Below are 24940 nucleotides of genomic sequence, written 5' to 3' on the forward strand. Positions count from 1 at the left end.
GAACTGACCCATTTAACAAGAGGTATCAAAGCTGGTTTAGCTGAAAGCAGCTAAACACAGGTTTAGCTAAGAGTATTTTTATTATTATTATTATTTAAATTTTAAAACCAAACAGTTCTTATTCCCTTCATTCCTAACACAATGCTGCAGAGAGGTCTCTGCAGTAACAGCAGCTTTGATATCTTCCGGTACTGGGAGTAAAGTCCCAACAAATTAACAGACAAACAAAAGATGCAGAAAACAGGATTAAACAAGACAATAAATTACTGCATTCAGAAGCTTCTTAGACATGTCTTCAGCAAAGAGCAAAGTCCAAGTCTTTGAGTTCATTCTGAACCGAGCCACGAGTGCTGCCTGGGTACCTGCACTGCTCTCACCAGCACAGACACAGATCCCAGTGCATGAAACGTGCACTCAGTCCAGCTCTCCATCACTGCTGTGAATCCTCACGTGTCCAACCCTCCTCCTCCTCCACAAGCAGATGGAGCTCCTGCCCTGAAGGCGCTGTCAGAAGCTCACCTTTCTCTTCCACTGTTCTCTTCCACCCTTCCCGGCCGCTGGGCTGGGGCCACTGGGCTCACAGTGCCCGGCACACGTGGCTGGAAGGAGACTGGCTCACTGTCACCTAATTACCAACGACCCAGTACTGGCCTGGACCTGCACCTGGACCTGGGAAAACAGATTTCAACATTTGCAGCCGTTCTGGGGCCTACCACTACAATTTTTTTTTTTTGTTTTTTACATAAAAAGCTGTGCGGCTCAGCATCACCGATAACCATTTACAATGCCCACAGAGGGTGCACATTCTCCAAGAAGAGCACATTGCAACAAATGGCAGCATTTTTGTGTTTTTTTTTACCGTGCTCTGAACTGATACACCTATGCCATGTGTCAATACATTTCCACGTCTAGAGAATTTGAAAGCAAGTTGTTACTACTGTGCCCTTGTTCTGAGCTGCTGGCAGAAAAGCCAGCAAGGTGGGACAGTTAATCCTGGTCTGGTCCTTGCTAGTGGTAACTGGGCAGGGATGAGAAGATGGGTGGGGTCTCCCTCACGGTGCACACTGGGGCCTGAGTTCTTGAAACAGTGTGCCAGGAGATTCATCTTCAAATGGAAACAATCAGAAGAAAATGACATCTTCTTTGCTGGTATCATCTTGCACATTCAACAGGCTGGGCTGAGAGGTCACCAGGGTCTGAACCTGAACGTTATTGGGCTTGAATAGGTTCGCTGAGGCAGGTGAAAGTGCTTCTGGCTGAGCATCTGTGGGGACATACAATTCTGGAGGGGAAAAAATGGAAGAAGACACAGTCATGACGCTGCAGAGAGAGCCTGAGGCATTCCCAGAGCCAGGCAGGCTGGCCAGGACGTACCTGGCTGGAATGCAGTGGTCTGGCTGCTCGGGAGGACTGGGCTCGCTGACCGCCTGCCCCTCAGCACACCCTCCTCTCGTGCAACAAGCCTGGGGGGAAGCAGCTGCTTCTGATCAACAGATGCTGGAAAAAAAAATTGTACAAATCAGTATTTGAGGTGAGCAGTACCTCACAAACCTCGCTGTTTCATGCTGGGGCCCACTGTACTGACACCTTGTACATCCAAGGAAGCTGTGATGCCACAGAGAGCTGGTCCTGCTGTTGCAAGTTAAAATTTCTCTTCAGCTGTTTAAACCATGAACACTTTCTCCTCTTCCTTGAGACTTCTAATTCAGTTACTGACAACCTCAGATTTAAACCCCAGTATTATCAAGCAGAGCAGAGAGAAACAAAATCTTCTGTAGCATTCAAATAGCAAGTGGCCATTTGTGCTACTTCCAACACACACAGAGCTGTGATGAACTTTTGTCTCTGCTCTCCATCTGTCTCACAGCTGCTCAGCAGCACAGCACATTGATTCTGCTCTCACAGCCTCCCAGTTCCTTAATTCCACAATAAAGGCAATTCATGAAATGGTTATTCTGGATCCAAAGAACTTCCCTCCCTCTCTCAGTACACATTCCTCACGTGTCACAAAACCCAAATTCAATACACACAGCGCTTTGCCTCTGGTACAGAAAGTTTTGTTCCATTTTTATTCCTAGATCTGCACATGGGCATGAGCAGCCCATTAATGCTCACAAGAGAATAGAGACCAAGGTATTTGTGGTTTATACCTTTCATATAAATTACAGAAAAACACCATTAAGTACATTTCCACTGCAGAGACCGTTATGTAAAAGCTATTAAAAATAAACTTGGGGAGATGTGGAATTGGAGCTTTATTTACCATGCAGGGGAAGAGGATATTAGGCTTCATTTAGGTGCAGAATCATAATGAAGTTTGCAACTGCACTAAACTTCAGACAGGACAGAAATGGATGTTTCTGCAACGTGCCAAAGCAGTTCCCCCTCCCCTCCCTGACAGCTTTGGCCCCCAGTCTGCTCTAGCAGTGCAGGCCAAGTCTGAATCCTACACAATACTAAAAAGATAATTTTATAACTTAGAATTACAGGCCATTCCCCTGAGCTGGCAATAAGGCTATTTTAAGGGGTAGACACAAAGTGGTTTTTGCTGCCTCTGTCATTGGCAAACATCACTACTCCAGTACCCAGTAGTCAGCAGCAGAAATTACACCAGGACAAGGGTGACTGTATTTTTACTTGCTTCTATTTGGGACAAAATTAGCGCCTTCCAGCCCTACAACACACACAGCATCCCAATTCTGGCCCAGAGATCTGTATTTAATGACTGACTGGTGCTAAGAAAGGCACTGCATTCAACATCCCTACAGCTCTGGACAGATAGTAAGGGAAGGCTTAGCCAGCCTCAAAACATTTCACTTCTTTTGGTTTTGCTGTTTTCCTTTAACTTAGACAAGGGGATTTTACATCCAGGAGCACCACCTCTCACCATCATTCTGTCATGCTGGAAGACACAATTCCCTTTTCATCATTATCCCTTCGGGCTGTATTTCCAATTGAAACAGCACTGACATGTAAGTCCTAACAAAAGGGATTTTAACTGCAGCAAGCACACTAATAACTTGTGGCATATTAATTTCTGGGTTCTACAAGGTTCAAACTGCAGTGTTCTGTCTCCTTGTGATGCTGGCAGAGATCAGAAACGCCCTTAAACGGACTTAAACGCACACACACCTGAACTGTCCGTCCTGTGAGACGCTTTGCTCTTCCCACCTTTCTCCTTGCTTCCTTTGGTGAAGGTGGCCAGCTTGGTAGGGATCTGCTGCTGGACTGCAGCTGGTTTCTGGATCTGGTTGGTAGCACTCAGCAGATGTATTGGCACTTCGTTCTTGAGGGCCAGGGCGGGCCTGTTCTCCAGGGTGGTGCTGTCCCTGCGCACCAAGTCCGGCCGCTCCAGGTAATCCAGGCCGCCCACGCTCACTCGCACCGAGGATTTCGGCACAGCTGGACAGGGGTCCAGCCCTTCCCCGTTGAAGCTGATGGAATGACTCAGCATCTGGCTCTGGTGTGAGGAAAAAGGAGTTTTAAAGCAAATGGGGGGGTTTTCACCCTCTCCAGCACAATAAGGAGAGGTCACTCTCAACCCTGAGAACACAAAACGCTTCCTAGGGAAAGGGAGAATGGGTAAGATGAAGCCTGAAGCTTGCTGGGAAACAGGAGGAAGAGCAAGAGTGTGAGTCCTTGGACACTGAAAAGAACCTCAGCAGCCTCAAACTGCTTAATACTGAACCTAGGAAAGGAATGCAAGAGCAGACTGCACTGAGGGGTGACAGGATGGAAAGCAGGACTTTCAGATGGTACCCAAGAACCAATTTAATCAGACCTCGAAGTTCCCATTATGAAACACTGGAAAGTTTTTAAAAATCAACGGTACAAAATGCTGTAGATATTGCACAGCTTCTGCAATAGGGCAGTTCCTGATTTTAAAAAGTTCTCCGTCAGCCACAATCAAAAAATAACTTATTCTCCATTTCTATCTTTTAATAAAATAATATTCTCATTACCAGACACTGTCTGATAATTGTGGAATTTCACAGACACTGGGGAACTGCCAAGCTCTGATCCCTCTGACAGCAGCCACCACCAGCTATTTCAGATGGTGCTTCAAGGAGCCCAGTAAAATGCAAAAATGGGCTGGTGCTGTAACAAGTGCAACCTTTATTCAGAAGCAAGTACTTCAACAGAAATAACGCTCCAAGAAAACAAATTCCTCACCTGGCCCATTTCTGGGGAGAAGGTGCCTGACACCGTGTTCTGCTTCTTCAGCTTCCTCAGCTGATCCAGACGCTCCCTCTCCTTCTCCACTGCTCTCTGGGCTTCCCTCAGCCTCTCCAGGTTGTGCTGATAGTCGTCTTGCTGCCTGTCCAGCTCTTCCCTGTCCTGATTCACCTTCTCCAACTTCTGCCGAGCCTCCTCCTCGCGCTCCTGCAGCCGAGCTTCCCTGATTTCAAACTCCCTCTGCTGCCGACTCCTCTCCCGCTCCAGGCGCTGCTGCTCCAGCTTCAGCTGGTTCTGAAGCTTCTGGACATTCATCAGTTCCTCCCTCTGCTTTTCCAAGTTCCTCTGTTTCTCCTGCTCCAGCAGCAGATTCCCTCGGGTGGACTGCAGGCGGTATTGCTTTTCTGCCATGGTGGCGGTGGCTCTCTGCACCTCGATGTAACTGTCCTGCTGGGATATCACTGCCTGCAGGGGTTCAGAACACATGCACAGCTCAGCAGAAGGCAACAGCATCTACCAGGGTAGGTCACAGGGTCTTTTGTCCTCCTCCAGAGCAGATCTAAACTCCAGCTTGTGCAGCCCACGGTGTCTGACACGGTATCGAAGGTGGCCAAGCAAATAAATCATGCTTATCTGTGCCAAAGTGAATGTTTCTTGCACCTACAATTGTTACCCCGACTCCAATTAGTCAAAATATTGCTGATTACAAGGCTGCAGCAAAACCAACTAATGTAGACACACATGGACATCAACAACTTGAAATGAGCACACCGAGCAGATGGAGCTCAAGGCAGCAAAAGAATTAAGTGGGCAGGAAAAAGGAAACAGTTACTTCAGACAACTGCTCTTACACTGCCTTCCAAATACCAGACACAGTGTTGGTTTCCTTGAACCTCAGGTCTGAACTGTGCACTTCATTCCAGCTTCAGGGAATATTTTCAAGGTAGCTCCTCCTCATACCTGCATACATTTTATTATATTTAATCCTCTACAAATCTCTTGGATAACAAACAGTGGTTTACCTGAAGGCTGAAGAGCAACTGTAACAGCGTCTGTATCCTTTGCACAAGCTGAAAAGGAGGAAAATAAAAGGCATTGGGTACTTAAGCAGAGCTGTTTGGATATATTAGACTTTAAAAAACGTGTTTCAGCAGTGAAAATAGCCCATGGTATCTGTACAAAGACACACACAGTGGAAGCATGGCTACCAGAGTACAGCAGCAGCCAATACACAGGCACAAGGAATTTCAGTGTATTATTCCTGTGCAGATGTGAATCAGTGCCCAGCAAATCTCCCTGGGGTTCCACAGACCACTCCTCACCATCTTCTCTTCACCTGAGCTGTTTAACAATCCCTTCCTCCCACGCTCCAGCCCTGACTCACTGCACAGGCACAGCCCTCACGGGAGGCTCAGTTTGGTCCCAGAGCTGGGAAGGTGCAATCCTGCCAAAGATGCAGGAAAAGCGGTCAGCCAGCTCCTGGAAATGTGTGCTTACATCCCCAGAACCCACCTTTGCTTTCTGTCAGGACTTTTATCTCTGCATTCATCATGTGTCAGAGATACGAGACACAGATTAATCTGTTGGAATCCCTGGACCTTACAAATAATGACTTTTTGGTGGGTTTGTTTGGTTTTTTTTTTTTTTTTTTTTTGGTTTGGTTTTCCATGCTATTATTATAACGTGGCTATTTGCCATTAGACCTCTTAACAGCAGAAATAACCTACCTGAGACTCTATGGTGGGCTGAAAACCACTGCTCTCATCCAGCCTCATTCCATCACCCTGTAAAAAAGACAGAGACACTTGTTGGGCACTGGCAGTGCTGGAAGGGTTCATCCCATGGGGGAACAGGTACTGCTGGAGCAGAGATTGCTCCCATGCACTGAAGGACACACATCAAAAATCCTGAAATCAGAGGGGCCAGGCTGGCACAGGAGCACGGTGATTAAAGGCAGTGTTAATGGTACAGCACCAAACGAGCAAATGGAAAAGTGATTTATCTTGTCTCTCACATGCTAAGCTACCAACTTACCCCACAAAGCATCCTAAATAGAGCTGAGTAATTTGACAGACAAAACTGTTCCAGCCCAGCCCTGCCAGCTATCAGGACTTTTAACTCTGTGAGATTTGTTCTGCACCATTATTATGGTGAGGAACACGAGGAAACGCATTGAAATCACTCATAAAATCAACATACGGTTTGAGATCCTTCTTCTGCATCAGAAGAGAGGTCAGGGACTTGCACGTCTGAACCTGCTGCAGGGCCTCTCCAGTCCCACTGTCTCTGTTCACCACCACTGTTCTTCCTCCCACCTGAAAGAGGAGTGGAGTGTGAGGAGCTCACACCAGCACAGGGCCTGGGGAAACTCAGTGAGTGACAGAGGGAGCACAAAAACGCAGCGAGTGTGACGAACAGAAGCAATTCACAACTGCAGGGCTTCTCCATGCTGATTCTAGCTGGGAGATCAGACAACAAAAAAAAAAGTCTAAAAACTTGAGGAGAGAGGGTTAAAATAAATTGGGAGAGTAAGTTCAAATTCTGTTCCACTATTTTCAGGCAAGGAGCCACGACGTCTGCATGGAAATAATCGGCTGTGGCTCCCGGAATTGCAGGCTCATCACATGGAATACTGGTTAGCAGGAATATTCTATTCAAAGCAGCACCACTGTGAATGTGGAAGGAGGTAAAGCGAGATGGAAACTATCTTGTAAAAAGTACCTATGTTATGACACACAGAGAACATTTCAGAGGCAACAGAAGTATTTTAGGGATTAGCAACCAGCGAAATAAAGACCAACTGGTTTTTTGATAAATGCATGAAGCAAAAATGGAGATAAAGAGTATCTAGTCTTTCCTCACATTTCATTAATTAGCTGATAAATCATCTGTGCCAAAAGGACAATTTGTATTATCTAAGGATTCAGCAAAGCTCTAGTGACTGTGCAGATACCAAGTGGGAAAAAAGTGTTCATGACTCAATAATAAAAGCAGACAGTTGAATTCAAATTTTCTAGGCTTTCAGGTCAAGCTCATTTTCTCATTTTTTTCAACAAAATTAAAATTCTGTGTGGAATTGTGGTAATTACAAAGTATGGGTTAAGGCAATAAAGCATGAGTTATGCTCTTAGTGTAACACTGAGAGCCCTACTCTGCTCTCTAGTGTTGGTAGCAGGAGTAAAAAAATCCAGCCTGCTGGAGATTTGCTCTGATCCTCCTTTCAGAGCCAGGTGAAGAATTTTCCTTATGTGAGAGCCTCAATTCCTGGTTGTCACTCTCTGTGCAGTGAAGGCATTAAAGAGCTGAGGAGCTCAGGAAAATGCTGGATGTTCCTTTTCTTACTTTTACTCGAGACTGAGGGACTGCTGTCATATCCTCCAAAGGTCTCTGCCCTCCTGGGGAGTCCTGAGCCAGAGCCATCCTCAGGCTGGCAGGATCCACTGCCAAAGTGAGTGAAGATAAGGTCCTGGAGGTTTTCAGCTAGGAAAGAGAAGAACACGTCATGTAAACAGCCTTGTGTGTGCTGCCATACAACAAGGTGTCATGCTAAGAAGTGTAAAAAAAAAAAAAAAATGTTTCAACCATCAAGTCCATTAAAAGATCAGGGAGTCAGAGATGTCCTGCAGTACAGATGAGACTCGCTCTGTATGACAGGTTCTTTGCATACAGATGACTGCAAGTTAAGATAATCAGGCCTTGAATGTTTGTTTTTTCTTCAAAAGAGAAATTAAGCCTGTGCTTATTTTCTTTCTAAACATACTATCTTTAGACAGGCTATTTCTAATATACAACCCTCCTATAATATTACATTTCAGGATTGGTGTATTATTAGAGCCGTAAGTTAATTCTTTCTGAACAGACTCATCTCAAGACTCCACTGGTTGATCCTCCACAAATAAACCAATCCAAGCTGTGCAGGTTTTCCACCTAAACCCTTGAGTGCACTCCACCTTTCCTGCAGATCGGTTCTGAGAGCAGGGAAGTCTGAACTGTGTCACAGAAAAATATTGTGCTGTTACAGGGTGGTTTTCAGGACCTGTACTGAAGTCCCAGGTGCTCGTCCCCACCCCTGCAGCTGAGTGAATGCCTGCACAGCCCCACATTCCATCCACCTTCAGTCACTGCAGACTTCAAAATCGCCTCTCCCTGCAGGTTTTCCGAGATCTCCCCCCGGAAAAGCAGCCGAGCTCGGGATCCTTGGGAATGGTCTTCAAAGCCATTCATTTCAGACATCTCTGCATAAATCTGCTGCTTCTCAGTCAGACTTTGCAGGATCAGCTCGTCTTTCATGTTCAAACGCTCTAAAGGAAGGAACAAATCCAGGGTTCAGTTTGGAAGATTATCACTCATTTTATGATCAGAGCAGCAAATGCAGAGATATAATTACCAGTTAAGGGGAAAACCCCATGGAGCAGGTAAAGCTTATTAAGACTCTTCAGCAACTATTTCTATATAATCTTACACCACTTTGAAAGACTTATGAAGGAGAAACTTGATCACATCATGTGATAATAAAAAATTAGACAGTCATAAATCACAGATGCTGCTGAAAAGCAGCTCATGGAATATATAACTGAGTCATTACCTTGGAAATCTTTTAACTTCGCAGCTCTTGCTTCAGCCATCCTCCTCTCTGCTTCAGGTTCATTAAATGTTCCTCCTTCTTCATCAGGACAGCTGCACGAAAGGAAAGACAGATCCATGCTTGATCTACACATTAGATAATTTAAAACCACCTCAGGATTCAACCTGAAGCTTTTGCCTTGGATGTGGGTTATCCTGGGTGTCATTCTTCCTCCTTTATCCCAAGCCCTGTTGCATTTGACATCCTTGAACTAAATTTCTTGGTGTTTTTTGTTTGTTTGTTTGTTTTTTGGATAAAATCAGAATAAAGTCTTTGGCTGGTTTCTATTGCACCTTTATCAGTGGCTTATTCCCAATGAACACAAACAGAAAGGCACAGTAAAGTCTTAACAAGAAAGTTGAGAGAGAGTCAAATGGATTTTTAAGATGAATTTACATCTGAGTGCTGCAAAGAGAAGACAGATGAGCAAGAAGTGAGGCCCTCCTGACTCACCTTTCCACAGCCCTGCGGATGTGTGCCATCCAGGAATTCCTCTCCTCTTTGGAGCTGGTGTGAATTTCATACATTTCTGGTCCTTTTAAGGAAGCACTAATTAAAAACATTGCCTTTTCCTCGTTAGCCACCTCTCTCACAATCAGCTTTTGCAGTGAGATAACTGGTGGTTTGGAGTCCTGCAAAGCAAAATATCATTTATTGCACTGCATTTATTTATGTTCTTTAGGACTTGTGCTTCCCAGCTCCCCCCTCCTCCCACTTACACAGACCCACCAGGAGCTGCAATATCACAATTTAACTCCAACCTTTCCACAGGACACTTCTGACATTGTCATTTTTTTGCCATCAACCTCTGATGAAAATGTGGAATGAAGAATGTACATCTCAAAACCTGACTAAGCTGTGTGTCAATTTAAACACCTTGAGGATTCCCACTGGGTCCCAGAAGTCAAGAACAGCCTCAAAAAAATTTGCTCAAAAAGAAGAAGACTCAAAATTTGAAAAAGAAAACAAAAAAACCCTTAATGACATGTGAATTAAAAAAAAAGAAAGAAGAGACCAAGAGGAAGTGTTAGAGATTTTAAATTGGCAGGTTAGCTACAAAAGAAATAAAAGCCTAACACAGAGGTGCCCTGAGAATAATGAAACAAGGTGACAGATTGTATAACCAGGATTAACTGGATTTGCTGTCAGTCTTTGCAGGGAAAAACACCTTTCCAGAGGGATATTAGTTACTAAAAACCTATCTAGGCTTCATCCAGCACAGGTCCAACATATGCAGCCTGGAAAGTTCCTTCCAGGATAAAGCAGCTCTTTGTAACTGCTGGACCTTCACAGAACAATCCAGAACAACAGTAAGGAACTGAACTGTGAATCAAATCAGGAACATCAGGTTTTTCCAACTTCTCTGAGCAGCCACGAGCAGAGGTCACAGGAAAAACAGAACCACTGAGCAGATCCGTTTGCTCCTCTCACTTGATTTATTGATGGAGAAGTAATATTAAATTTCGAATGAACTGAATAGGTACAAATATGCAAAAAATTGGTCAGTCTCTAACTGCAGAGCATGTTTCCAGAGGGGGGGAAAAAAAATCCACCACATAGCACCCTGTTCTGTGCATTAGGAGGGTAATTTAAAAAGCAGCTGCTTTTTTTTGAGGTCATCAAAATAGCTATTGCCATTAGAATTCAGCTTTAATGTTAATGTCTTTAAAAAAAAAAAAAAAACATCCAAGAAAACAATTCCATTACTGGTTCTATTACAGCCATAACTGAGCTAGATCAGGACAAAATGTACACAATGAACTGCTCTGAGGATACCTGTGGAAATGCCCTGGGAAAGCAAGTGAATGTTCTAGAGTGCTGCAGTAACATCATCTGCATTTACTGCTTCTATCACCTGTGTTTCAGGAAAGTTCTCTGGCCCCAGTAAATCTCAGGGCACTGTGACCACGGTCACCATGTCCCTCATGGAAATGGCAGATTCTTTCCCTGCACATTAAATTAACCGAGGCAGGACTTATTTACAAGTGATTTTCAAAGCACAGTTCTGGTGTGTGTGACGCCTGTGACTTGTACAAAGCCTCAGCCTAAAAAAAATCCAGTGGAAGGGGAAGTCACAGCACGAGCAGAGGAGAAGCAGTGAACCTCAGACCACACTCAGGTCACCAGAAAACCACTGCAGATGTGGATCCAACGGGTTGATGCATGGAAACACTGGTTTGCACTGGGAGACAGTGGGAGGGATTCAACAAGTCCCAGAACTCCTGCAGAAAAAGTGATTCCTAAGGAGTTGGCTGATTTATTAACCTAATTTTCTTTCTGAACCTCTAACAAGTATCTGACACCTCTAATTGTGTTTTTTTTCTGTAGTTGCTGTCACTGTCACAAATACTTTAAGTGCATCTATTAAATATGGAGAACAATACCTACCACTGATGCAAAGGTGTATTTTTGGTCCTTCTCTTGTAAGAGCAACAGTACATCAGTTAGCAGAACTGCCAGAATATCTACAGCAACAACAGAGACAAGAAAAATAAGAAGAAGTCACATTTTAAAGCAGAAAGACTGGTCTAGACTCAAAAAAAAAAAAAAATCACTTATATTTCTTGTGGGTCAGGGAACAGCACATCAACATCTGCAACGTTGGGTCTGCTACTGCCTTTCACCTGGGCTGTCCACACTGTTGAGAACCAGCAAATCACAGACAGAGCTGATTTAAAGCTTGAAAACACCTGCACAGGCATCCTGCACGTGGACTCCTCCAGAGGGAACGTGTCTCCCTCAGCAGCAGATTCTTCTGGAACTGCAGCTGTTCACAGCACCACCTACCCACTCTGGGCTGAATTTTCTGTGCCACTGAAGCTTCTCCTTGAACACCTGAGCAACAAAGCTGCTCAAATATTCCCTGGTGGCCCCACTGTTTTGATTTTCTGGCAAAGCAGGCATTATGCAGAATGGAGGTGTCGTGGGGCTTTGCAAAGTGTGAAGCAGATAATGCCTTTCCACGGGAGACCTGAAGTCAGAATGACTCAAAGCTTTGTCATCCACCTGAAGACCTTCCTCTTGAATTGGGAAGCAGATCAGCCAGATAATAAGCAAACAGCATAAGGAACTTATCGTGCACCATGACAGAGATGCCAAGCCAAGAATAGAACAAGTGCTATCTCCTCCAATATCCTATTAAACAAGCAGGTTATTGTCATCTTATTTTATACCAAATCGATCAGTAATAAACAGTTACTAAAAAAAAAACCCAAAACACCACCCAACATAAATCTTGTTTCCCAGTTGCATTTTTCCCCCCTCCTGGTCCTTTACCTTTGAGTCTCCCTGATGCAGCTTTCCAGTACAGCATCCCATCCAGCAGGAGCCTCCTCTGTCCCATGTCATCCTTCCGGAATAAAAGCCCATTCTTGCATTTACCGGATGATTTCCCCTCCATTTTGTGCATAATCTCCTTCAGTCGCTGCCCCTTCTCACACTCATTTACCATGGCATCTACATGAGTGATGGTGTCCCTAATTAAACTAAGGGCCTGGGTCAACTCTTCGTAATCTCTCGTTCCAGCTACGGGAAAAGAGCAGCAGAGTCAGCCACGTTTCCAACTTTGGAATGCAAGATATGAGCCATCCAAACATCCAAACCTGAAGGGAGGCCACAAGAGAGCTGGAGACTATTTACAAGGAGGGACAGGACAAGGGGGAATGGTCTGAAGCTGAAGGAGAGCAGGGTTAGATTGGTTATTGGGAAGGAATTGTTGGCTGTGAGGGTGGGCAGGCCCTGGCACAGGTTGGGCAGAGCAGCTGTGGCTGCCCCATTTGGAAGTGTCCAAGGCCAGGTTGGACGGGGTTTGGAGCAACCTGGGCTGGTGGAAGGTGTCCCTGCCCATGGTAGGGGGTGGAATGGGATGAACTTTAAGGTCCCTTCTAACCCAGACTATTCTGAGATTCTATGACTCTCTTGACCCTCTGATGAGGTGAGACTGCTCCGGATCCGCACCTAAAACAGCACCTTCAGCCAACAAAGAAGTGAGAAAGCAGCTACCAGCCTGTCCCTGCTCATGTGAGGAAAGAACACGCAAAATATGGCAGAAAAGGCATCAACAGACAACTGTGAGGCTTCTGGAAAACACCTCACCTTCTGTGTTCTGAATGATCCGCTCCACCAGCACCGGGTACTTGGTGATGCGCTGGGTCACCAGGAGGATGCACTCCTGCACCCCGAGCCTCCTCACGATGGGGCAGTTCCCAATTTTCTAGAAAACAAGACAAATCACACCCACTGCACAAGTTGCTCCTCTAACTTCCTCTCCACTCACACGTTTTCTGTCCCACAATGTTTCTGTATGTTAGGCACAGCACCACAAAATTAGCTGCACTCTCTTACTGGGGCAAAACTCCTGGCAACACTCAAAAAAAAATTGGTTTTTAGTGCTGGGAAATATCTTAGGTATTTTTTGCAAGTACTGTTAACTAATTGTGGAGTCAAGCGGGGCAAGTTCCAGATCTGAACTGTATGACTGCCTGTTGCTAACTGATTGCCTCCTCTTAAAGGGTCAGTCCTTAAATACATGTACAAGTATTTTTTTTAAAACCAGACCCAACCACCTAAGAGCCAAATTAGGCCAGTAACAGAGAAATTAAGTGTCTATTTTACCACTGTCTGATCCCCAGCAGGCTGACCTAGAGAAACACATTCCTGCTTAGGCAGGGAGGACTGTAAAGCACAAGTTATTGTGGCTGCTGACACAGCTCAGACCTGGTAGCAGAACACAGTACCAAGATCTATCTTTACAAGGACTAAAATCACATATTTTAAAACTCTGGTCACTTATTTGAAAAGTAAAGAGCTCTCACTTAAAAGACACCTGGTTAAGGTGAGCTATAAGTGTAGTGCTGTGCTGGAAAGTTCACACAGTATCACTTACTGGTGAGTGGAAAATGAGAATATTTAGGCCTCTGCAGAGCCATCTGAGATTCAGGTTACAGCTTCCACTTTGTGTCTCTTCAGCCTTTCCTAGGACTCGCACACTGCAGTGTGCAGCAGATCCACAAACCACCCTGGAGCCAACCTTCTGGCTTTATAAGGATGATGTGGTGGGCAAAACCTGACTTTTTCTACAGTAGCTCATCAACAGCATTTCTCATTGATTTAATTTATTATCAAGCCAGTGATGGCCACACAGCAGGGCAGGCAAGAGACAGAGCCATGAACAGAACAGGTGCTCTATTCCCCAGTCCTTGGTGCTCTCAAGAGCCTGCCTCAAATTATCACCTGCTAATTGTGGCTTTATGTCCAAATAGCTCAAAAGATCTAAAAAATACAAGAAGCCACCAACCCCTCAGACAATGAGAATATTCCTCCCACCCTGCTCATTCACCTTTAAGAGATCTTCAAGAACAGAACAAAGCCTAAAGCAGTGAAGTATATTTTGCATGGTCAGAATGGGAAACCTCTGGTTGCTGTTTACCTTTATTAAGTTTTGGAACTTCTTATTGCTTTGGAGCAGGTCTTTATAATGACCAACAGCTTCATTGTGTCCACAGCAGAACACACCGTATTTTTCCTTCATTCTCTCCCCGTTTTCACCTGAAAACTAAATGGAAATATAAAAATGAAAGGCCTGAGTCATTCAGAGTAAACTTATCTCCACCACAAACTCCTGGTTTGTAGTGTTTTTTTTTTTCCCATCATGTTTTTATGGTGACTGATTTCTGAGACATTTCTTTAATATTTCAATTTCTTCTGTACCAGAAATAAGATTTATGCAGTGTGACAACCTGAGAGCTTGGAATACCACAAGGTAACCAAAAAATGAAATGATTGTCGTTGTGAGAATTTTTAAAAGGATTTCTGGACCTCTGCACTTCAGAAGTCTGAGGACTGTAAAAGCTGAAAGGCAAAAAAGGGGTCATGATATAATCATAGAAATGTTTGCATCCACTCCATGCCAGAATGGTGCTAAAGCTCTCATGAGTTCAGTGGATCTTGACTGCATTTCCCAAAGGTTAGAACCAAGAATTCTCTGCAGAAGAGCCGTGTTTGGGATGGACACCAGGAATACGTGACTTTCCTTTTGGTACAGATGAAAGAGAGGAACAATCAATCTGCAGTCACACATCCCACAATATGTGTAAGCACACGCTGAAAGAACATTCAGTGAACAATCCATGTTGTCTGTGATGACATATTCCTGGGAGTTATGCTCCCACATTGCACTGGGAAGAGAACCTTGAACCCAGGATGAATTAAAATCTTTACATAACATCACTTGACCCTTGCAGTTAGCTTCTCAGAAGTTTCACAGTGTCAACACCACTGGTAGAATTGAATTCCCACCTGTTTTACCAAGAGGTCTCCAATGTTCTGGATGATGTAATTCCGGTCACTGCCTTCTTCCAGGGATTCCTTCCGTCGCTCCTTCAGCTGCAGCAGGAACTGCCCGTGCATCTCCAGCAGCTCATCCACACAGGGGAAGAGCTTGTTGATCACGGCATTGGGGAACTGCAGCTCCTCTCTCATGGCTTTGGAGTACACCTTCAGCATGATCTTCAGTGTCCTGACATGGTGCATTTCAGTTTGCATCAGCTCTGGGCCAGGGGAAATACAAAAATAAAAGTAAGGAGTCATGTATACGCTGTGCAGCGACTGCTGAGATGTAAGAGCAGGCTCTGAAACCCAACATCATCTTCTTCACCACAGCCTTTGCCACGCTCGTGTGAAGCTCCTAAATTTGCCTTGTTAATGTCCCAACACAGCAGTGACTGACCCTGCTTATTTAAGGACATCTCCCAGCGGCTGTTGAGCTGCTCCCTAATTGTACAGCAGGGCTTTGCTGGCTACAGGGGCACACTGAAATCTGGGGGTTGCTTCAAAGCATTCACAGCAGAAACCCTGCACTCTAAGACAGGTACCAGACCTGAAAATCTTCACTCAGCTTTAGTTTCCAGGCACAAGCTAAGAAGTGGAGCCCATAAGAAAGATTCCTGCTTTGTTTCAAAAGAGTGGCACCATGAAATAGAAGAAGTTTTAAGAATAACAAACAAACTCTTACCATAAATGACATCTTGCCTTTTTTTAACGTTTTTGTGTCTATTTGCATAAGCTTGTTCCACTGCAACACTCCAAGACTCTGCCTCAAACTCGTGAGCATCTGTTTCTATCTCACTCCGGAGGGACACAGAATATGCATCTAGACCAAAAGCACATTTAATTTCCATTATTATTGTTTCTCATCAGATCCTTCATTGCCATCATTAGCAACGAGAGTAAAAACATCTCAGTGCTGCTTTAGGACCGTGTAAGAAGTTGCATAACAACCCTGAGAAGCACAGAAATTCCATACCTTCCAGAAAAAAGGAGTCTGCTGTTGAAGGTGCAAGCGAGACAACGTCATCTGAGGTCTGCTTAAATTTTATAAAGCCTGAATCCCCTTCATCCATGTCTCCTGAAATCAGTCTGAAGGGCCAAAGAAATTAGACCAGAGGACCAATAGAGAACGTTCACATTTTTTAAATTACTTGACACAAAAAAAAAAAAACAAAAAACCCAAAACAAACAAACAAAAAATAATCCAACCACCTTAACAAGCCTCTTTCCTGAACTATAGTGCAATTATCTCACAGTGAACAAATAAAAGGCATCATTGCACTCTTTGGACAACTAAATCAATTTGGCAAGTCCACCACTGAAATATTACAGTTTAATTAGAGCAGCATCAGCAGAGTTTGTAACTTCTGATACGAAAGTTTAAAAGGACATCACCTGGTGACAAGCTCCAGTCCAGAGTACAAAGGGTACTTTCACTGGGAAAGGAGCATTACTGGGACACAGCAAAAACAAACAGCTACTTAAAACAGCTGATAGCTTTGAGTTTGTCTGCTATTTTAATCAAGGTATTCTGCAGTTTCAAACACTGCTGTCTGCTACACCTGTCACCACCAGAACAACCTAGAATAGCCGAACTCGGAGGAGATTCCCGAATTTCACAACAATTCAAGAAAAATCCAGCCAGAAAACAGATAATTTAGACAGAGATACTCCAATACTGCCTTGTTTATAGGATATCTTTTGTCACACAGGACAGAGGGACTAAACACAAGGTGATTTAAACAACAACAACAAAAAAGCATATTGTTCAGGAAAACAACTTTCAGCTTTAAAAGCTTCTGAGTTTGAAAACCAACGTTCTGTAACTGCTTTTCTTTTCACAGGAGGGAAGGGGAGGGGGGAGCAGCTGAAGCCAGGGAGTCAGAAAAGGAGCAGTTCACTCACCCAAATTTACTGACAGCTCCGGCAGCGTTCAGTGAAGCCTGAGAGTTGCCTCTCTGGGCGATAGTCATGCCGAGGTTCCGGGACAGCGCTGGGGTGCCATCCGCTCCCAGGAGGAGACTTCGGGGCTGCTCCTTCAGGGAAGTGGCTAAAGAGGCAAAAATGGAATTGGTGCTCAGAAAGTGAGGCGGGCACTGCAGCTCGCCTGCCCTCAGCCCTCGCTCCGAGTGCGGCCGCAGCACCGACAGGATCTTGGATGTCAAGAGCTCGTTGTCCAAAAAAACGTTCTCATTCCATTTCCTTGAAAAGGAACCACAAAAAGACAGCTCGGGGTGAGCTGGAATGGCATTGCTCCTGCCGCTGCTTTTTGAATTTGTATTCCCCATGCTCGCCACTGGCTGCCCTCTCAGACTTGGCACAGTAAAGTGGCCCCAGAGATGCTCTGTTTTTATACTACCTGTGATCCTTCTAGAAATGTAAAGCTGCCACTTAACTTACTGTATTGGCTAAATCAGCAGGTCTGAAGTGCAGGAAATTGGTCCCTACTGTGCCCATTTAGTGTGGAAATTGCAAAGTATCTTCTCCTTTAGTAAAACACCAGAACCTACACACAATTATTCACACCCCACCGTATAAGGGCATAGAACATCTCGTGGCAAACAAGAAAAATCAGAGATCGCAGAAAAACCACAAGTTCTCTGCAATGCTTATTGCTGGCAGCGATTTATATCTGCATGCACACACACACACTGCACATAATAGATACCAGAGCTAAATTTAATTTTAATACTGCAGCTTTTTAATGCTTTTTAGATCTAGGCAGACTGTGAACTGGAAAAGATATTTGAAACTTTAATCACTATTACACAATACGTGGAAGCCTGTAATAGACTTATAAAAAATGGATACAATTATTTAGCACTAATGTCTGTAATGAGTGATAAGGACCAGGAGACAAAATACATCCTTTTAAAAAGGGAACTTCAGGGGAGTCAAAGACTCAGCCAGCCAGTCTTCAGAACTGGTCCCTGCCAAGGTCTGCAGCTGCCCTTTTTTCAAAGTGCTTTTGAGGACATGGGAGTGGGAGAGATCTCTTGGATCCCTGAACCCAGGGCTCAGAGCAAGCTCCTGTCACAGTCCAGTGTCAGGGAGGTGCTCCAGGACCAGGAGGTTGCTGCTGGGGGACTTCAAGGGGGTCCCCAGTTCCCAGACAAGGTTTATGTGTCACTGATTTACATCTTTTCTAGTACACGCTGGTGTCCAACCACCCCCAAAAGTTCCTCCCCAGTGTACTTCCACTGATAATTATCTCTTCCTCCACGTCTACCTTGCTCAGTGAAGCACAGTTAAACCAAGGTATTTGTGGTTCTTCCCATGAAACAGGTTTTCCTACATTTTTGTCATATCCCGTGCTCTACGTCTGCTTGTCTCTCATTTCATCTTCACTGACACACGGATTGTTTTAGGGCTGCAGGGGAGGTTTCATCAATGACATTTAACAGACGTTATATCACCACATCTTTTCCTGCTGGAAATACCCTTCCCAAAAGCTTGGCTTTGAAAGCTCCTGGCTGTACACCCAGAGCACATTCTCAGTCTGCAACAAACTGGGTAAACTGAGTCCTTTCCACCAGCTCCAAGCCCCAAGAGGAGACTAATTAGATATTAGCATGATTTGTCAAGGTAGATTTCTTAAGCAAAGCCTTAATAACCAACACCCTCCCATCTCCACTTGGAGAAGCACTGAAATCATGGCCATCGAGTTCTCTTTCCCTGCTCCACAAGCCAGGAACATCAAGTTTGGTTTCCCAGTCACAGGAATCTCCAGAGGCACAATGTGGAGAGAGGGATAGGAGACACACAGTTTATACCTTTCTTAAAATTAATTTCTCTTTTACACTGATTCAACATCTTTGAGTTTTTTTTTTTTTTTGCTGGGCACTGCAGCGTGCAGGGTTATGCTGTGGGTAAGAACATCCAATGCCCAGGCTATTAGCTGTGCCTTTAATTTCCAGTCTCTGCTTTTGACCATGGAAAATGAGCACTGGCTGCCTGGCAGAGTCTGCACCGAGAAAAAGCCATTTTCTGAGTTCAATTAGCACTGTCTGCTCACTGCTGAGAGCCCTCATCGATCGCTGTTCCCCTCACACAGACCAGGCTGTGGTACCACAGAGCTGCTCACCACCAGCCCCACAGCCAAGTGCTCCCATTTCATTAGCCCTTCTTCCTATTTTAGCCTCTGCACTTTCTCCTAAATGCACAGACTCCTTCTTGGTCATGCAAACAGCCACTCATCTCCTTACAACAGCTGTTCCCCTGCGTTACTTCTTGGTAAGAATTGTGTCGTGAAGAAGCCACCTCCTGATGTAAATGGCACCTGCAATACCCAGAGCAGTGCCCAGGCACCCATGTCAGCTGTGTTCTGACAGCTGCCAATCAAATAAACCTGCTCTAGTTCCACCCAAACACCTCAGAGGAAATGAGTCTGTTCTCTTAACGCAGACCTTGTAACATCTACGAATTAAAATGCCATTTACAACACCTGTGACCAAAAAGATATTTCAGAGCTTATGCTGCAAGACAGCTGTTCTTTCTTCTTGTTTGTTTTTTTTTTTTTTTAACCTCCCAGATCCTTTTTTCCTACTTTGTTTCAGCAAAGACTTATGTTCAGACCATTAGTGCTAGCTTGTCTTAGAGATTTCTAGCAACCACTAGCTGCAGGCAAGTTTTAAATAGACAATTATGAAAATCTGATGTAAAACAAAGTTCACAGTTCTAGTCTTTTCAGAGGCCAGAGAATAGACAATCAATGAAAAACGAGCTTATTGATCCCTTTTCACCATGATATTTTGAGGTTACACAGCAAGAAGGCATAAAGAAAAATAAAAAGATAAAGAGATAAAAACACACAGGAGATTGCCAGGAGCCTCTAAGCCATTCCCAATAGAAAAAAAAATGAAGCCATCTTATTAAAAGAGACCTTCTCTCTACTTCAATAACACACCGTGTATAGCCTTTAAAACATATTAAAGAAAAAAAATACAATCGAACAGATAAGCCTTGAGCACAGAAATCATCCTTTAGTACAAACCTGGGGAAATGCACTGGGGCGAACTCTGTGGAGATCCAGAAGGTCTGTGCTGCAGATCTTTCTGCTGCAGGAAAAGAGACAATATTCTTACACATACACAGCAAACTTTCAGTCCAAAAGGAATCAGATTTTTCCTGTGCCATAGCACTGGCTGTAAGTGAAGCTCTACGCTGAAAATACGAAAAGATTTCATGCAGCGACAGCTTGGATTTTTTTCATGCGTCAGAAAAGTGGTATATGGACTTAACACCTGGAGTAAAAATCCCAGGAAGAATAAATCAGGCTGAAATACAACTAAAAATGAAGCTACAGCTGAATTGAAGCGATGATAATTAATGCATTAAATGAAAGCAGACCTTTTATGCTGACAGTCTTCACCCATTCTTTACTGTTGTTTAATTTACAGCAATACTGACTAAACTAACCCAGCCAGTGTCCATAAAAATTTCAAAACTGCATCTTTGGTACATCTGTACAACTTTCTGCAACCTTCTTGCATATTAAAAACCATTGAGATACAATTAACTAAGTAACACAAGGCTGTAACAAATGGCTTTTGGGGGAGCTTCCCTTTGGGGTTCTCATTTCTGACTTCCTTCCTCACCCCATTTTGTGCCAGCCCTCCCTCCCTGCTCTCTTCAGGAGTGGTTTGTCAGGGCTCATTCTGCCAGGAAAGTTTGGGTGATGGTGGTGAAGAGTGGGAAGTGAAAGCACCAGAGCAAGTGAACCTTTTGGTTTACAAGGAAAACGCACAATGGCCCGAGATGTTTAAAATTATATCTCAAAAACCCCACAAGAACATTTCTGCCCCCAAAAGAGTTCCATTCTATATCACCAATGGCTGAAAGCACTTCCTCTAACCTCTAATTGCTCAGGTCTGAGCTGCTCTGCTCTCTCTTTTCCCCCTCACAGTACTCCCTAATCTGCTATCAGTCTCTGAAATCATCAACACTTGCAGGTTAAAACAAACTAAAACTCCCTCAAGTATTATTAGTTATAAGGGGGAGGAAATGCTTTTCAAAAGCAATAGCAGAATAAAAGACCCTGGCAGACAGACATCTCTCTGAAACCAACCTGTGACCTTACGTGCAATCACAGGCACCACGGTGACACAGATTAAAAACCAACAGCTTTGCAAGGCAAAGTTCATCACAGTTCACAACGAAATAACTTATTCTGCATTGCCCAGCTCAGAGACAACGTGCAACTGTTATGCCCACATTGCCCTCCCCCCCTCAACTCTGACAGGGCACACCTATTAAAACACAGCGGCACAGAACTCAAAGGCACCATATAATTTAATTATGTCCCCCCCCAAAAAAGTGATGGGTTTGAGCATCCTCACAAGGGTTAGTCCCAGTTCTGAGGCACAAGGGAAGTCATTTTCAGTACAGCAATAAAATGTTTCACTTTATTTCCCCTCCATACATTAGCATTAATTACTATAATGACAAGTTAATAACTACTCGATGTGTTGAAGATGTAGGGCAAGATTCTGTGCTGGTGTAAACTAAACCACTCACAGAAATTAAACTTACTTAAAAAGCTTGTCATTATAAAAGAAGAACAAATGTTAGAGCCCACCTTGGGTCTGATGCTGCTGCATTCAGCCAGCAAGCTCCTGCAGTTCTTATGGACATTCACTGCACAATCTGAAACACACACAAACAAAACAAGGCTTAATTATCCTCCTCATTCCCACCGAGGGAAAGGAGAGGTGACACATCATGGATCTCAGTTTTGAAAGAGATGCAGAGTAAGCTCGGGTGTTTTGGCAAAAGCATCCTCGTCGTGGTCTTGATTTTACAGCAAATACTCGAGTTTTTTTCAGTAAGGCTCAGGATCACTGACAATCACACATGGAGGCACAAGGAGCCACTCTGGAATGCAGGAGCAGCTCTCTGCCTGAGCTGCACTCAGAGCACAGCCTTCCTCAGCTCTGCCAAGGTGATCTTCCCCTGTCTCTCCAGTCAAAACCCACACCACTCGAGAGGGCAGCAATTTCTTTGGCTCCACAGGAATAGCTGCCTTTCTGCACGGAGCATTGCTGGGGGCTGAGGCAGCTCGAGTAAATTAAAGATCCAAACACACCCCAGCATCATCAGAGCACTGCCAGCACCAGAGCATTACCAGCACCTCAGCATTACCCCTCTGCAGCTCCACCAAGGAACTGCTCCCAGATTCAGGAACAAAAGCAGAGCCCTCTCACCCAAAAACCATAAACCCATTAATAGTCCAGTAAAATCCAACTCCTTTTTTTTTCCCCTTGTGGTAACTACTGCTTGACAAAACAGAATGGCAATTGGTGGTGTTAAATATTTTCCACGGTCTTTCAGCCCATCTAATAATCAAGATCCCTCAGGAAAAACAAAGCAGGACGCAGCAACTGAGTAAAGGACATCAGGATTTGTGTCTTGCCATAGATTTCAGGCATGCCTGTTAAAAATTGAACAAAACTGGGAAGATGAACACCACATCTGCCATGGAAAAGCATGTTTATGTTTAAAGCACAGAGGAAAAACTATGAAAGGTCTCTTCAGAACCATCCCCCCCCTGCCTGGCGCCAGGACTGGGGATCTGCTTGAAGGCAGAGCCAGAGAAATGCTCACTTGTGTTTTCCATAATTTCACAGAGAGTCTGAGAACAGGGCCAAAACACTTCAACAGAAATAAATTAATAAAGATATAAAAACAGGACTGAGAGAAAAGACTGAGTGCACAGATCTGCAAGGTGCTGACACGTTATGCAACTTCCTCGAGTGTGGGAAATAAAGTGTACAGTTCTGCTCACAAAAAAAAAAAAAAATGCCACAAGGACAATCATCTCCCACAACTTCTCTCTTATTTGGGATATTCCTACCACTACCACATCCCACACCACAAGCCAAAAGGCCCTTCATCTCATTTCCAATGTAAGTGCCTCTGCAAATGCATGAGAAAAATGTATCAGAATTATTCACTTGCTAAAACCATGGAGAGAATAACAAACATATTCGTTATTTCAGCACTGATAAGGCCTCCCCCCTCTCACCAGGAAATGAAGAGCTTGTTAAAAGACATGCCTCAACAACAAACGGGCAGTTAACAATGGAAACCACTTTTCTCCTGAGACAAAGGAACAAACTGGGCAACAAAAATGACCACACAAAGGGAAACAGAGAAAATTCTCCATGACATCAGAGTCCTGCTCACAGACAGGTTCCTTTCAGGGCAGAACATGAGCACTGTTGGGGGGAGTGATCCTACAGCCACTGCCTTCCCACACAGTCTTGGAATCCACTGCATTTATCTAGAATTCTGAAATATGGTCATCTTTATGCATTTTACCAAACTAGACATGCATATTCCCTGACACTCACCTGTTTTCAGTGATTACAATCAGTAATTCTTTTCCTGCCAAAGATCAGTGGGACCAATTCCAGTTCAAAAGCTCGGGAACCTCGTTAAGGTAACTGTAAAAGGGATCTCGCTTAAAAACGGGTTTCAATTTTAAACCCATGCACTTGCTCAGTCAAAGATAACAACTTACAGCCCTCTCAGTAGGTATTTTTCACTTCATCAGCTGACATATCTAATAGTGCTGTGCACGACTCTCCTGTGCTGCAGGAAGATTCTTTACACAACAGGACAGAACATACTAGAAAACAGGAAAACGCTACAGAAAAGCCCCAGCAAACTGCAGCTGAATCCAAGGACTGGATGATCCACGAGGTTGTTTGAAATGCATTTACTCCACCATTTCCAAGGGGCATTGTTTCTGCCCACAATTTTGAAACCTGACAGAAGAATCAGGCTGTTTTATCAGCACACTTCACTTTATAAGACGTGCTCCACCTTCCCCTGTTCCACACACTTTTGCAGTCACTGCTGAGGGAAGGACACCCCAGTTCAAGAGTAGAACAAGCTTTTCAATACCAGTGAATGTGGTTTCCTTTTTCCTGCATTTAAAATCTCTCTATTCTTTATTCTTATTACCCTGCATTCTTATTCAGCCTCTCTGAACAGGGTACCAGAGAACTGCACGGGTCAAGGAACAGGTGAAGAGCAGAATGAGGGGCAGGGGACAGTGAAGGAGTGACAGGAACCCACACACTTGGAGGCTGATGTTTTAGGATGTGAAGGGTTGTTACAGGTGTATGGAAATAACAAAACTATACCCTCTCCTGTCATCCAAAGGAAAGCAGCATCAGGAAACTCAAAACTGACAAAGAACAGTATTTTTTGCACATCCCATCAGTGACTGGCAATTCTCACCCAGCTCAAGAATTTGGGATCGTGCGAAAATTAAAGGGACAGTTCTTGTGGCAAGCTCTTCCCAAACTGGAGAGGCACAGGAGGCATTCCTGAGAAAGGCAGAGATAAAAACTCGGAGCTCTGCAGCCAGGCTCTTCCCTGTCTTCTCCCTCCATCACTCCCTGGAGCTGCAGGAAGGAAAAGCAGGTTCTGTGCAGGATGACAGAAGGGCCACAGCTTTGGCCAGTGCTGAGAACACCAGGGAAAGTGCCAACACACCGACAGGATCCAAGGATTTGGGTCACCTCGGGTGGATGGGAACAGCACCACTCCTAGAGCTAAAGGTACAAGAGCCACTGACACCTCCCAGGGGGTGGGAGTTGAGCAAACCCACTGTGGTTATGCCTGGGCTTTAATCAACAGCTTTGGAATTAGGGCTGAGAATTTTGGGAGCATCCCATTATTCCAGATCTGCTTACTGCAGGGATTGTCACTCCCTCCAGAGCATTTTGCAGGGGCCAGTGCCAGCGATGACCTAATGACAGAGCAACTGAAACAGCAGCCTCAACCAGCAACAAAATATTTAGG

The 24940-nt window shown here is 44.4% G+C and overlaps 1 protein-coding gene across 4 annotated transcripts in view; it reads right to left on the minus strand.

The window, feature by feature from the left end:
- Positions 1 to 791: 791 nt before the first annotated feature.
- The window catches only part of ARHGEF18 (Rho/Rac guanine nucleotide exchange factor 18), a 45078-nt gene continuing 20929 nt past the window's right edge, over positions 792 to 24940 (minus strand). For 2 of the 4 annotated variants that reach the window (XM_027906323.1, XM_027906321.1), the window contains 21 exons: positions 21705 to 21772; positions 20121 to 20184; positions 17033 to 17177; positions 16104 to 16216; positions 15813 to 15950; positions 15098 to 15348; positions 14229 to 14354; positions 12896 to 13013; positions 12077 to 12325; positions 11189 to 11265; positions 9254 to 9432; positions 8762 to 8853; positions 8289 to 8477; positions 7519 to 7656; positions 6376 to 6491; positions 5904 to 5960; positions 5199 to 5246; positions 4174 to 4641; positions 3133 to 3460; positions 1375 to 1497; positions 792 to 1282 (listed from right to left, as the gene is read on the minus strand). In XM_027906323.1, the coding sequence (XP_027762124.1) occupies positions 1122 to 1282; positions 1375 to 1497; positions 3133 to 3460; positions 4174 to 4641; positions 5199 to 5246; positions 5904 to 5960; positions 6376 to 6491; positions 7519 to 7656; positions 8289 to 8477; positions 8762 to 8853; positions 9254 to 9432; positions 11189 to 11265; positions 12077 to 12325; positions 12896 to 13013; positions 14229 to 14354; positions 15098 to 15348; positions 15813 to 15950; positions 16104 to 16216; positions 17033 to 17177; positions 20121 to 20184; positions 21705 to 21772 (3248 nt within the window). In that variant the 3' untranslated portion in view covers positions 792 to 1121. The remainder of the gene's footprint in view (positions 1283 to 1374; positions 1498 to 3132; positions 3461 to 4173; positions 4642 to 5198; positions 5247 to 5903; positions 5961 to 6375; positions 6492 to 7518; positions 7657 to 8288; positions 8478 to 8761; positions 8854 to 9253; positions 9433 to 11188; positions 11266 to 12076; positions 12326 to 12895; positions 13014 to 14228; positions 14355 to 15097; positions 15349 to 15812; positions 15951 to 16103; positions 16217 to 17032; positions 17178 to 20120; positions 20185 to 21704; positions 21773 to 24940) is intronic. The other 2 variants (XM_027906322.1, XM_027906320.1) reach the window with 2 other exon arrangements.

Source organism: Empidonax traillii, unplaced genomic scaffold, assembly GCF_003031625.1.
Source record: "Empidonax traillii isolate 1590-97213 ecotype Southwest subspecies unplaced genomic scaffold, ASM303162v1 scaffold1276:size275569, whole genome shotgun sequence".
Lineage (NCBI taxonomy): Eukaryota > Metazoa > Chordata > Aves > Passeriformes > Tyrannidae > Empidonax > Empidonax traillii.